At 31.8% G+C, this 13,826-nt stretch overlaps 1 protein-coding gene across 1 annotated transcript; it reads left to right on the top strand.

Moving 5' to 3' along the window:
- The first annotated feature begins 432 nt into the window (after positions 1-432).
- Positions 433-13,320, top strand: LOC144842773 (kelch-like protein 18). The gene is made up of 8 exons (XM_078699304.1): positions 433-887; positions 5,746-5,874; positions 7,615-8,046; positions 9,992-10,153; positions 11,077-11,283; positions 11,814-11,950; positions 12,303-12,442; positions 13,066-13,320. The coding sequence occupies exons 1-8, from the start codon at positions 554-556 to the stop codon at positions 13,283-13,285; spliced, it is 1,761 nt and encodes a 586-aa protein (XP_078555430.1). The 5' UTR covers positions 433-553; the 3' UTR covers positions 13,286-13,320.
- Positions 13,321-13,826: the final 506 nt, after the last annotated feature.

The following is a 13,826-nucleotide window of genomic DNA, read 5'->3' as shown; positions in this document are numbered from 1 at the left end:
AACATGGGATTTGTGAACGTTAAGATAATTTAACATATTTATAGGTAAGTTTGACTCTTTTTATCAAAGCAACATAAATTGAATGCCCATGATTGACTAAGTATAAACTGACCTCGCTTATCTTGGTCTATCATGTACTTAGTGACCATGAAGCGATGATATGTATCGCATTTTGGACATGTGGAAACTCTTAAAATGGTTGTTGCTGTTAATTCTCACTCCATATATGTTTCATCTTGCTCAAAATATAAATGTTAACATTTATTTTTCCTAGCAGAAGCCAAAATCCCCAACTTTGGATCAAATTTCTTGATGAAATTATAAATATGCTATTTTTGATTGAATGGACATTTAAAATATTCATTTTAAATTATCTTCAACTTTGGATCCAGTTTCTTGATGAAATTATATGATATTTTTGATTGATGGACATTTAAAATATATAATTTTATCATTTTAAATTTTCATTTTTAGTAAATTCATGTCTTGATAATTTGTTATTTTGCTTTCAGTATTATAGGCTATTTAACCAAATATCCATCCACAATAACAAATGAAATATATCTGCAAAACAAACTCCAAAGGAATGGATTATGACGATTTTGAACAAAGTTTTGCAGACTATGTTGTCCATCGTGCCCAAGAGCATCATGGGAGCCGGCTATTATCGCAGATGTATCAGTTGAGATATATAGAAAAACTTTGCGATGTTCAGTTGAATGTTGAGGGAGCTAAAATCTGGGCACATAAACTTGTTTTAGCTGCATTCAGTCCATACTTTTTCGCAATGTTTACCGGTGATATGAAGGAAGCGTACCAAAGCGTGATTCAAATGAACGAAATAGATGCAGCTTCCTTGGAACTGTTAATAAACTATGCTTATACAGGTAAAAATTTATTACCATAATAACTACTATTACTTTCTTTCAAAATTAATCGACCAAACTCTCGCAACACCGACTTATTTTTCCTTGCCCATTGTCGAGTCAAAATAACCAAAAATGGTTTCATTCAAAGATTATCCAAGCTTTTTAATTCAATTTCTATTAAGGATAAGACTATCGATATTTTTTCGACACTTTGTCCAAATTTAAGTCTAAAATTCATGTTTTGTATTTTTATGTGCTTTTAACTCTATATTTATATCTAAAGAGTTTTATGGCATCCTGTAATTGGCCAATTGTTGGATGTGGTTGAAATAAAATAAAAAATAAAATACTAATCTAGTGTAATTTTTAACTTCTGATTCATACAAATACAAATGAGTGCCCTAATTCAACTTTTTGGTTGCCGTGGCACTATTTTTTGATACTGTATTATATTTTTGATTTATTTATGGAAATAGAGATACCGATATATTGTTACAAATTATCATTTTCATATGATCGTGTTAAAATGTTTCAGTGTTACATTGATCTAAAATCTTGAAAGAAGTCGGCTAGCATCAGTATCTGCGCATCATGTATACGCTTATCTTATATCCAGTTTTTATGCAACGTTTAAATTATTTCAACATAAAAAACTAGTGTGTGAAAACGATTTTCCCAAAACATTCATAACATTTTGTTACATTTATGTTGTATGTTTGAATCTGGTGTTGATTAAAAATGTTGAATGGTTTTGATGAAATAAAATAAAAATAAAATAAAATAAAAATTACGGAAAACAGTTAAAATAACAATTCAAGATAATTACAATAAAATCACTTAATTAGTAAATATGGCATTAATTATACCAGACGTAAGTTCAATGCCTTCAATTTTTTTTTTCTTTGAATAAACTATACATTATCTAACAAAAAATAATTTGATAAAATATATTTACGTAGATTAATAGAGTGATTCTAATTTAAACAGGAAGTCTAAGCGCTAGCTAAATTAAGTTACAACATTTTATTGACCCTCTCAATTTCCTATTAACTTTAAAAATAAACATGTTTTTAATTGGTACTGTTGATTTGAAGAGTTGTCCCAAATGCACTCAATTACTTTCTTTTTTCAAAAATAATTCCATCATTTCACTTATAATTTCTCTATAAATACAGATATTTTAGTTTCTTAAAAATTGGTAAAAATATTTTTTTTTAATTATAAAAGAAGATTTATTTTGATGATCTGAATAAATGTTGGCTGAAAACATTTACAATTAAAAATTATGATTTTCATATCTGTTTATACAAAACTATAATATGTTCAGCTAATTAATAATTTTTATTAATTGAATAATTGAATAATTAATGATTACAGATTAGTAGTAGAGATGTTTTGACCTTCTTGGAACTGGTTTTTGTTCCTAACCCTTTCATCTGAAAAAAGTCCCAAATTAAAAAAAAATATTGAATAGGTCATTTCAATAATAATAATAATTATTTGACCGAAAAGTGGGTTGAAACAAAATATATTTAACAAATAAACTTAAATAAAAATTTAAATAAAAAAAAGAAAATAAATGTCAATTGGCTAGAAAATGTAACCATTTATTTTGTCTTTTTTCATAAAGCCAAATCATTATTTTTGGCTCGTTTCCCTGACAAAAATGAATAACTACAAAGTTTGATTTTATTCATCTATATTTTTCATGTTTTGTATGACAATATGTAGGATAGGCAAGTTTCGCTTTTAATCAGGGTATGCTGAAATTTACAAGAAAAAACGCATATTGAAAACAAAACAAATGCGAAAGAATTAGAATGGCATATCAACATGCGCAGGAAGTTCATTTAACTGATTACGTTTGAATGCTGATTCTAGTCTTTCATACATTGTGGTGTTTTGCAACTTAATTCAACGATAAACAGGTTGAATAAGATAACAATTGCTTCCTATGAAACCAAACATTTTACTCATTTAATTTTACCCGGAAGATATACTTCAATTTATTGGCCATTTGGGATATTAACTTTCATTTTTGGAAATTTCTGCAAAAATCAATAAAGAAAATTTATTCTTTGTTTTAATACTGAAGAAAGATCTTTTTTTTTCTTTGGGTTATACACTTTCACCTTTTAAGCTTAAAAAGCCAAACATTCAAACAAACCCGAGTATTTTTTATTTTACGATCACTGATTTGCATGGTTGATTATGAAATATTTGCAAACAACACTCTATTTCTTGGCAGATTTTACTTTTAAAATCTACAAAAACAACATTGACAAACAATATATGTGATAGAAGATAGTGGAATCTACAATTTTAACTCATAACCTCTTAAATTTACTTCAAGAATGCAAACATTTTTGCACTGTAGTTTTGCGTAATACTTGCTTTACAAACACAATTTGCAGTAGTATAAATCAGGGAAGAGTGAAATTCCCTGTATAAATGTTTATAATTTAAGCTCTGTCTACAGTACACTATCAAAAAAAGTGTGATGTGCCAAAACATGGTAGTGATATACCCAACAAATATGGTAGTTATATGACATCATCATGTCCATACATGGGCACATCACATTTTTTTTGTCACATCAAGTTTGATAGTGTAGACAGAGCTTCAATAATGATTAGAAAATTTGTTTCCCTTTCCAAAATATAAAACTACAAAATGTACTTCACATAATTAGGTCCACATTGAGAGGTGGACAGACTGTATAAAAAAAAATGTGCATTATTCAAACAGGAAGAAATCCAAGTTCATTCTATCGACGTACTTTATCCTTTGACCTTGTATGTATTGATCATCAATTTCTTCAAGATGTTGATAGCTGATATGTTTGTAAATAATCTTGGTTAACTTAAACCTGGCCTACAGATTTGTAATTTACAGCCAGCAATAGTATCAAATCTGAATACTGGCATCAGGTACTCTCTTACCTATAACTTGACCATTAGTTCTGGTGGTAGAACAAGTCTTCTCAGATAAGACTTTCAATCAAACCAGTACCATTCAGACCAATAGTGCTTAGTTTCAGAGTGGTCTCTAATCAACCAAAAACCCTTATTCTGGTGTTCTGAAAAGTCATGTTGACTCTGTGGCATCCCTTTTTCAGTCAGGGGAAACAATGGCAAAAGGCTTCATAACTTTCTAGGAGTTGGTGGTTAAGTTATCAGATAGTCTATGTTGTTTTGACAACTCTTAACTCACTTTCTAACATGACCACAGCCATTTCCCTCCTACCTGTCTTAACATTTTTTCACTGTTACAGGTGGAGATGTCCAAGTTGCAAGACATGTTCAAAGTTTGGAAAATGTCTTTTAAATGACCTTTATCCCGCTCTGTGGAATCACTTCGTAACATTTCGTCACTGTTACAAGTGGAGATGTTCAAGTTACATGACATGTTCAAAGTTTGAAAAATGTCTTTTAAATGACCTTCTCTTTTAGGTTTTCTTAAGATTCATGTTGATTTTGTACAGTCACTTCTCAATCAGAAAGTTTGGAAGATTCCCACAGCTAATGTTTTAAATGACCTTCTCTTTCAGGTGTTCTCAAGATTCATGTTGATATTGTACAGTCACTTTTTAATCAGAAAGTTTGGAAGATTCCCACAGCTAATGTTTTAAATTACCTTCTCTTTCAGGTGTTCTTAAGATTCATGTTGATATTGTACAGTCACTTTTTAATCAGAAAGTTTGGAAGATTCCCACAGCTAATGTTTTAAATGACCTTCTCTTTTAGGTGTTCTTAAGATTCATGTTGACATTGTACAGTCACTTTTTAATCAGAAAGTTTGGAAGATTCCCACAGCTAATGTTTTAAATGACCTTCTCTTTTAGGTGTTCTTAAGATTCATGTTGACATTGTACAGTCACTTTTTAATCAGAAAGTTTGGAAGATTCCCACAGCTAATGTTTTAAATGACCTTCTCTTTTAGGTGTTCTTAAGATTCATGTTGACATTGTACAGTCACTTTTTAATCAAAAAGTTTGGAAGATTCCCACAGCTAATGTTTTAAATGACCTTCTCTTTTAGGTGTTCTTAAGATTCATGTTGATATTGTACAGTCACTTTTTAATCAGAAAGTTTGGAAGATTCCCACAGCTAATGTTTTAAATGACCTTCTCTTTTAGGTGTTCTTAAGATTCATGTTGATATTGTACAGTCACTTTTTAATCAGAAAGTTTGGAAGATTCCCACAGCTAATGTTTTAAATGACCTTCTCTTTTAGGTGTTCTTAAGATTCATGTTGATATTGTACAGTCACTTTTTAATCAGAAAGTTTGGAAGATTCCCACAGCTAATGTTTTAAATGACCTTCTCTTTTAGGTGTTCTTAAGATTCATGTTGACATTGTACAGTCACTTTTTAATCAGAAAGTTTGGAAGATTCCCACAGCTAATGTTTTAAATGACCTTCTCTTTTAGGTGTTCTTAAGATTCATGTTGACATTGTACAGTCACTTTTTAATCAGAAAGTTTGGAAGATTCCCACAGCTAATGTTTTAAATGACCTTCTCTTTCAGGTGTTCTTAAGATTCATGTTGACATTGTACAGTCACTTTTTAATCAGAAAGTTTGGAAGAGCTAACAGTTTTAAATTACCTTCTCCACTTCTCATTCAAAAAGTTTGGAAGATTCCCACAGCTAATGTTTTAAATGACCTTCTCTTTTAGGTGTTCTTAAGATTCATGTTGATATTGTACAGTCACTTTTTAATCAGAAAGTTTGGAAGATTCCCACAGCTAATGTTTTAAATGACCTTCTCTTTCAGGTGTTCTTAAGATTCATGTTGATATTGTACAGTCACTTTTTAATCAGAAAGTTTGGAAGATTCCCACAGCTAATGTTTTAAATGACCTTCTCTTTTAGGTGTTCTTAAGATTCATGTTGACTCTGTACAATCACTTCTCAATCTGTCTTCTCTGCTTCAAGTGGATGATGTCCAAGTTGCATGCTCAGACTTTCTCAAGAGGAATCTGCATCCAAACAACTGTTTAGGTGATATTACTTTATTGATTTGATTTTACTTTTTATTTGCATCTAAAAAATACCAAGATTATGGCTATACAATTAAAAACAGTATTAGAAATAGAAAAAAATATTATAGCTTTGTCTACACTATCAAACTTTATGTGACGAAAAAATGTGATGTGCCGATATATGGACATGATGATGTCATATCACTACCATATCTGGGCATACCACTTTTTTTTGTCAAAATCGTTTGTCAAAATTGTTTGATAGTGTAGACAGAGCTTAAGATCTTTAAAAAAACTGATGAAGTGAAGTGAAAAAGACAATAAGATTTAGGATCCCATGGATTTTATTTGAAAATTATTAGAAATATTACACTTTTTTTTTCTATTACAAATAAGCATATTTGAGATCGTGTTATTGCCTGACAATTTTTTTATTAGAGTTTATTATGGTATATAAAGACAAGAAAAATAAGTTTTTATGATTGAATGTAAAAATATATTTTTTTAAATAAATGTTTAAAAACAGGAAATTATATTATTGGTTTATTTTTTAAATTTAAATTCTTTCTAATAGGCATTTAATAACACATAATTAAACTGCTTTGAAAGTAATACATATGTGTGCACAATATATATTGTAAGATTTATTGTAACGTATATATCATTACATTTTTTTTTTTAAATTACAAAATGGTACAGTAATAATAATATGCTCTGAGTCTGGATCTTACTAAGGATGTAGACGCAACGCAAGCGAGATGACCAATGACAAGCAACATTTCGAATAATCCATCGATTATGATTGGTCAAATCTCTAATACATTATGCTTACGTCCTTGCGTTGTATCCCTAGTGGGAATCAAGCTTTAGAATGTGATAAGAAAATATAGGTCACTTAATTCAATGACCTCTGTATGTTTGTTCCTAGTTTTTTACTACATTTTCAAATACAGATAACCTCCCCTATCTCAGTGTCCTTTACCCTTAATCAAGGCCTATGGGACGTTCAAACTATAGGCCAGTCAATTAAGAAAATTAATTAATATGATCTCTTAATGTCAAATATGAAAGAGTTTGATAGGGAGATTATTGTATTATGAAATGTCAGGTCAAAATGCATTTGAATTTTCGATTTAAGAATGATAGTATATTTTAGTAGTATATAAAATAGTTATATTCAGATAACTAAATTAATAAAACATGGATATAATGTACAATTAAACAACTATTTTCAGGATCATGTTGTAGCAGTCATTTATATTATTTTCTATATCTATTTTATTTTTCTCAAAATCATGTTAAATCACAATTACAAAGAAATTTGTATTGCATTTGTAGTTTTATGTGATACCCCAGAAGTATGGTTGTACCTATTACATAGCCTATGTAAATACATGAACTCGGGAATGATATCATGTTCTCTGGGAATATATATTTCCCTCAGCTAGCGCTTCGGGGAATATATATTCCCTCGAACAAAATATCATTCCCTCGGGGATATCAAATCTTATATTTAACCTCTAAGCAGTCAATATCTGTATATTATCAACCTTACTTTATTGCCTTTTGGAAATAGGATGTACCACAAACCTGACTTTAATAGTGTTTTAATATTCACCATACAAACCTTTAAACAGTATATATAACTTGGTGTACTTAGTGTGTAGAGAGGTGGCAATGGGACACCTTAACGAAGCCTACTTTTGGCACTTAGACCTCCGCTTAATAATTGTTATAGTTTTATTCTTTTACAACTTAGGAATACGAAGTTTAGCTGATGCTCACACGTGCGTTGATCTCGTGGAAGCTTCTGATCGCTTTCTCGAAAAACACTTTGAGAAAGTCGCAAAAGGAGATGAATTCCTCCAGCTACCCGTTGAACAATTAGTGGACATATTAACGTCCGAAGATTTAAATGTTTCAAGCGAAGAGGAAGTATACAATGCGATTATTCGTTGGGTGTACATGGACAAAAAGAACAGAATGAGCTGTTTACCGCGACTGTTGAAAGAGATCAGATTTACATTCCTATCACCGCATTTTCTTGTTGATATACTAGAGATGGAAGAGCTTATACGGTATGATTGGAAATGCAGAGATATTCTTGATGAAGCTAAAAACTTTCACATGTTTCCTGATCGACGGAAACATCATCGATTAGCAAATATGAAACCAAGAACTTCTACAGTAGGTATGAATTCAGTAAACAGTTGTTAATTATCTTAATCACATAGTTATATATTTTACTGTCAAATATAGACCAGATATGCTGTATTTGAATAAGTCATGCATTGCAATATGAAGTCCTGCATTTGAATAAGTGCTGAATTTGAACAAGTGCTGTATTTTAATATTAAATTTTGCATTGAATACATTGTGTGTGTGAATAAGTGCTTATTTTTGAATAAGTGTTGTATGAATAAGTGTTTTTTAAAATTTAAATATGAGTGGCATTTAAGTGTTGCATTGAGTAAATGCTGTGTTGAATAAGTGCTGATATTTGATTAAGTGTTGTATGAATAAGTGTTTTTTTTATTGTTTTAAAGATAACATGTTTTCCCTACAGATAATTGTCATGTTTCCGATGTCGTGTGTGTGTGGCTGTGATTTTAATTTGGTGGCTGTCAATAGAACCGGATATTAGGAAATTAAGTCATTTATTTTCATTAGTTGCACCGCTATCTATAGTGTCTATTTTTCTGTTGTTGCTAAATATTAAGTTCCGGCTTATTTATCAATCATGACTGTTTTTATACAATTTTTCAATATTAAAGCCCTCTAATTTGGTTATAAATTATAATCAAGACAAATAATCATAGCAATAACTGAATATAACATTTGAATATACACTATATTTGAGTAAGTGTTGCATTGAATAAGTTCTGTATTTGAATAAAGTATTGCATTGAAGTGCTGTATGTGAATTAGTGCTGTATTTCAACGAGTGATGTATTTGAACAAATGCTGTATTTTGAACAAGTTTTGCATTTAAGTGCTGCATATGAATAAGTTCAAGTGCTGTATGTGAATAAGTGCTGGTTTTTAAATACATTTTGCATTGAATAAGTGTTAAATTTTAATCAATGTTGTATTTGAATAAGTGCCATATTTAAATAAATGTTGCATTGAATAAGTGTTGAATTTGGATATATATGGTACATTTGAATAAGTGCCATATTTTAATAAGTGTTGTATTAAATAAGTGCTGCATTTGAATAAGTGCTGCAATTTAAAATGTGCTTCAAATGTTATATTTGAACAACGAATTTGAATCAACACCACTGTCAGATGAATTATACACAAACTCTTAACGTTTCGTAGCAACCCACGACATAATTCAAGGGAAACCATTCTTCATGTTTTGTGATTACTTCTTCGGAGGTCAAGGTATAAAATAATGCGCATGACGCTAATGAAATACTTTCTTTTTCATTACTTCCTTAATCCTTATTACTTACGATGTTAACTTTAATGTTCCTACGCCCGTGTAGTAACTATCCTGCCTGTCAATTTGCTAATTTATTTCTGTCATTTGTCAATTTAGTTGTCCCTTTCGGGCTTGTTTACTTGTGTTAAATGAGTCTTTAAGTTTTGCATGGACTATTGATTGAAGACTGATTGATTAAAGATAAAATGTATTGATTGTACAGTATGATGATTGATTATTGGTGAATTGATTGACTCAATTAACGAAATGGGCATAGTTTTTTTCCAAACACTGGATGTAATAAATTATTTTGTGATTCATGATTTAATTTCTTTGGTGGAGTTTTTCAGGGAAATGAGTCTTCAATTTATTAAATTTTACAATTTGTTAGACTAATTTAAAAAGTGATCAAATTGAATAGTATTCATTGAATAAGTTTTAAATATAAGTGATAGAAAAAATGGCAAAAATAGGCATTAACCAAATTGTTTCACTTTATAGAATCTATTTTAGTATTTATTAAGGAATATAATCACTGTAATTAAAATAATCCTGCCTTGGAAGTCCTCAATATCCTACCACATCCATTTCACAAAGTGTACTCTGGCGATCCTTGGTATGGGCAGCCATTAGGGCCAAACAAGTCTACATGAATAAATAATACATAGATTATTAAATTATGATTGATTTTTGGTTTGTTTTTTTTCAGGTTGTATATTCAGTGTAGGTGGTATGGATAGTACAGGTCATTCGTTAAACAGCGTTGAATGCTATAATTTGAGGTCACATCGGGTCAGCATTGAAGCTAGTATGGCGTCATCTCGTAGTGGTGTTGCCATTACAAATTTAGATAATAGATTACTGGCTATAGGTGAGTACACTGAAAGCATGGCAGGTGTGGTCTTCTTGCAGTGGTAAAATGTTACATGTAGCACCTGCAGAGAACCATGAGAAACCAATTTCCTGTATTGTATTGAGAGGTGTGAGTGTGGCAGGTGTGGTGTTCTTTAAGTGACATCATGTGGGATCAACCCTCTTGATGCGGCATGTGGCATCTGCAGTGAAGCTTAGGAAACTGAGTCTTGTATTTAGAGGTTTGACACTGTAAGTGTGGCAGGTGTAGAGTGTTCTTGTAGCAGCCTCTCATTCATTGCCACATGTGGTATCTGCAGTGTACCCGGAGAGACTGAGTCTTGCATAGTGTGGCAGGTGTTGCATGCTTGGCACCAGGTGGGATCAGCAATCTCGATGTGAACCTTGAGATACCAATTATTTTATTGTGAGGTGTGACCAAGTGTGGCAGTTGATTGTGGCTAAAAATCAAATATATTTTTGATCTAGATGTCTTTGGGCGTAACTTTTGTCAATTAACAAGGACATGACAGTAGTTGGATGTTATCTTAATTATGTCATTATGTTTCAAACTAAACTCATGATTTGTCTTAATTGACCCGACTTCATACTGTCTAATTGTGTGACTAATACAAATTAAAATTGAACAAAAACAAAAGGTACAATATTGTATGTACTTCACCACAAGAAAACCATTAACATTATAAGAAAATTATGAGATAAAAAGTGATTTTCAAAGCTGCCTTGAAATATGTGACGAAAATTGCGTGATGGATAGAGAAAGAAAACAAAGGTCTAAGAAAAAGACCCATAATGGTTTATTGTTGGATGGATGAAATGAGCGAGTAGAGACTAAACTAGATCGCAGAGACTTCTTAGGACTATATTTATATTTTGTTTAAATAAGCATGCAATTTTATATTAAATTTTTTTGTTTATCAGGTGGATATGATGGAAGAAGGTACTTATCGTCAGTTGAAGCGTTTGATCCCGTCCAAAGAAATTGGTGTCCAATGACGTCAATGAACCAAGTTCGTCGTTACCATTCAGCATGCACTCTAGACAGACAAGTTTATGTTGTCGGAGGCTACAATGGTAGATCGGTGCTGGACACTGTTGAATGTTATGATCCTAGAACTAATAGATGGAGTAAGTACATGAGGTTAAAGGCCAATTTAAACAGTAACGGTAAGTGGAAAATAGCGGAGCTTGTCCCACATAGAATCTGTATCTATCCTGAGTGGAAACCGCCCGTCCTCTCCGCATTGTATGTCATAAGAAATAACATAGATTCTTTATTTTTATTACCGTTACCGCTCGTCTGTGTAAATTGGCCTTTATGATTGAAATGCCATGTTCATGCCTCTACTGTATGTATTATTAAGGTTAAACTTAGCCTTAATTTTCCATAGACAATAAATAATATACATTATAATAATGAATCTTTATGAGTTGAATGGTCGAGAATTTTTCCGTGATTTGAAAGATTGTCTGTTCTATAGTGAGGTAAAGATGAGTTACAGTACAATAAATATTCCCACTATTAACGAATACAGGTATTGTTCTAAAGTAATCTTTGTTCAATTATTGTTTGGCTGATTTTGGCAACTGGACAGAACAGTTATAGATGGCATCTTCTAAAAATAATGAATACTATGGTACATTTTGTCTATTTTAAGGAAGGTTATCCAGCATGGGGCATCGGCGTAGGCATCTAGGTCTTGTTTCTACTGAGGATTACATCTGTGCAATAGGTGGTAGCGACGGAAGTGCTTATCTCGACGTTGTTGAAGTTTATGAACCACGAATTGATAAGGTGAGTGATGCTTAAGATATTGACAGAGGACCATTTGTTGATATTCTCACTTTTTTTGTAATTTTTTTACAAATTTTATTTTGTATTTCATACGCATGCAACTGCGAGAAACCGGCTAATTACAGAATGGATAAACTATTTATTTTATAGTGCTTATAAACTAAGTCTCTTAGAGAGTGAAGTTGAAAGAGTCGTGAGTTACAACCCTGGCACTAGGTCAGGATTGGAAGGCAACCACTACAAAGAGAACTAGTTAAAAGGAATTTGAATCTGAACTTGTTTGAACTTTACACTGGATGACCTTGTTGGCTCTTGTTATGTATTTTGATATATATCTTTTTTTTTCTTGTAGTGGAGGGTGGTATGCAGCCTTCAGTCCAGAAGAGGAGGGGTAGCAGCTGGTGTGTTAGGAGGCAAGATATATGCATTAGGTGGCTACAATGGTCAGGCTAACCTTGCTACTGTTGAAAGATACTATCCTGTTGAGGACAGGTACTGTACATAGAATATTGGTTTTCTATTTATATTGATTATAATCTTGATATAAAGTTTGATCAAAGCATATTGATTGAAACGTCGAGAAACTCAACAGTTCTTTTCAGAACTAATAACGTGGTGTACCGCAAACTTTATATCAACATTTAATTTCGCCATGCAAACCTTCAAACAATAGATTATAATCTTAATATGACAAGAGGCTGGGGCTGGGGTTGTTGCTATTAAAGGGACATACACCAGCATTTAGATTGAACTGGTACATAGTCTCCACCCATAGTCTTGGGTTTGAGACCTAAGGAACCTAAAATGAAATTTTTTGAAAATGTCCCTGAACTTAGCAAGGCTTCGTTTACAGTAAGAAATCTAAATTCTTGTTAAATTTACCACGATGGAACCATTATTATTTAAAGGAAACATCTTTCAGAACCTAACAAAGTGTCCCTTTAATAATGTTGTCACCTAAATAAGGTTGTGCATGGTACTGTTAAATAATATTGCCTCATTTGTAAGGTTGTGTCCCTTTAATAGAGGTTCCCCTCAATAGAGTGTGACTTTTTAAAAGTATTTAAAGTATGAATAAATCTCAGTATTACAATACTATTAATCATTGTTTTCAGATGGGTATACGTCGCTCCTATGAATCAATGCCGTAGCGGCCATGGTGTTGTTCCTATAGGAGAGAGTTTATATGTAGTAGGAGGCCACGACGGCACGCAGTATTTAAACACAGCAGAAAAGTTTGACCAGACGGTTGGAGAGTGGCACAGTATAGGCTCAATTGGAATGCAACGTGCAGTAGCTGGGGTCAGCATATGCAAAAATATGCAGTTTACATGATGCTATTCTGATAATCACTGGTGCAAATCCTATTGGATGATGGGAAACACTGCTTTACATATGAGAAACTGGTTACTTTTGACAGTCTGAGTTTACTTTAAAGCATCTCCAAAATGGATGTTGGCAAACAGTAGAAATTCACTCAATCATGGGGAGGGGGAGAGAGAGAGAGACAGAGACATTAACTTATTTGGGACCTACAGTATATGGCTGCTGGACCAGTGTCTATGTGAAGGAAGGGTCAGCAGAATACACTAAAATAATGAATCATATTTTAAATATAACATTTGGCTTAATATTAGTTCAGAAAAAAAAGTACTTTAAGCTAAAAATTCACCTAAAAAACAGGTGACATTACCTCAAGGCAACATATCAAGCGTTAATAGTTACAAGTACACTGTGCTGCTAAAAATCGTTAACTTTTAAAAAATAGAATGGGCTAATATGTTATTAATACAGTACTTTGTGTTGATTAAGTTGTATAGCAATAAAAAAGAAATATTGTATTCTATAACTCTGTACTGTACCTCATTTGACTAAA

The sequence above is a fragment of the Antedon bifida genome, chromosome 5 (genome assembly GCF_963402885.1).
Source record: "Antedon bifida chromosome 5, ecAntBifi1.1, whole genome shotgun sequence".
Classification (NCBI taxonomy): domain Eukaryota; kingdom Metazoa; phylum Echinodermata; class Crinoidea; order Comatulida; family Antedonidae; genus Antedon; species Antedon bifida.
The sequence above is the reverse complement of the archived record's forward strand: the minus strand, read 5'-3'. Positions and strand labels throughout refer to the sequence as shown.

Bases quoted from the DNA above. Each gene is read 5' to 3' on its own strand.
- LOC144842773 (XM_078699304.1), top strand. From the start codon at position 554: ATGAAATATATCTGCAAAACAAACTCCAAAGGAATGGATTATGACGAT. The intron at 10,154-11,076 runs GTGAGTACACTG...TTTGTTTATCAG, and splicing joins TAATAGATTACTGGCTATAG to GTGGATATGATGGAAGAAGG. The intron at 11,284-11,813 runs GTAAGTACATGA...GTCTATTTTAAG, and splicing joins TCCTAGAACTAATAGATGGA to GAAGGTTATCCAGCATGGGG.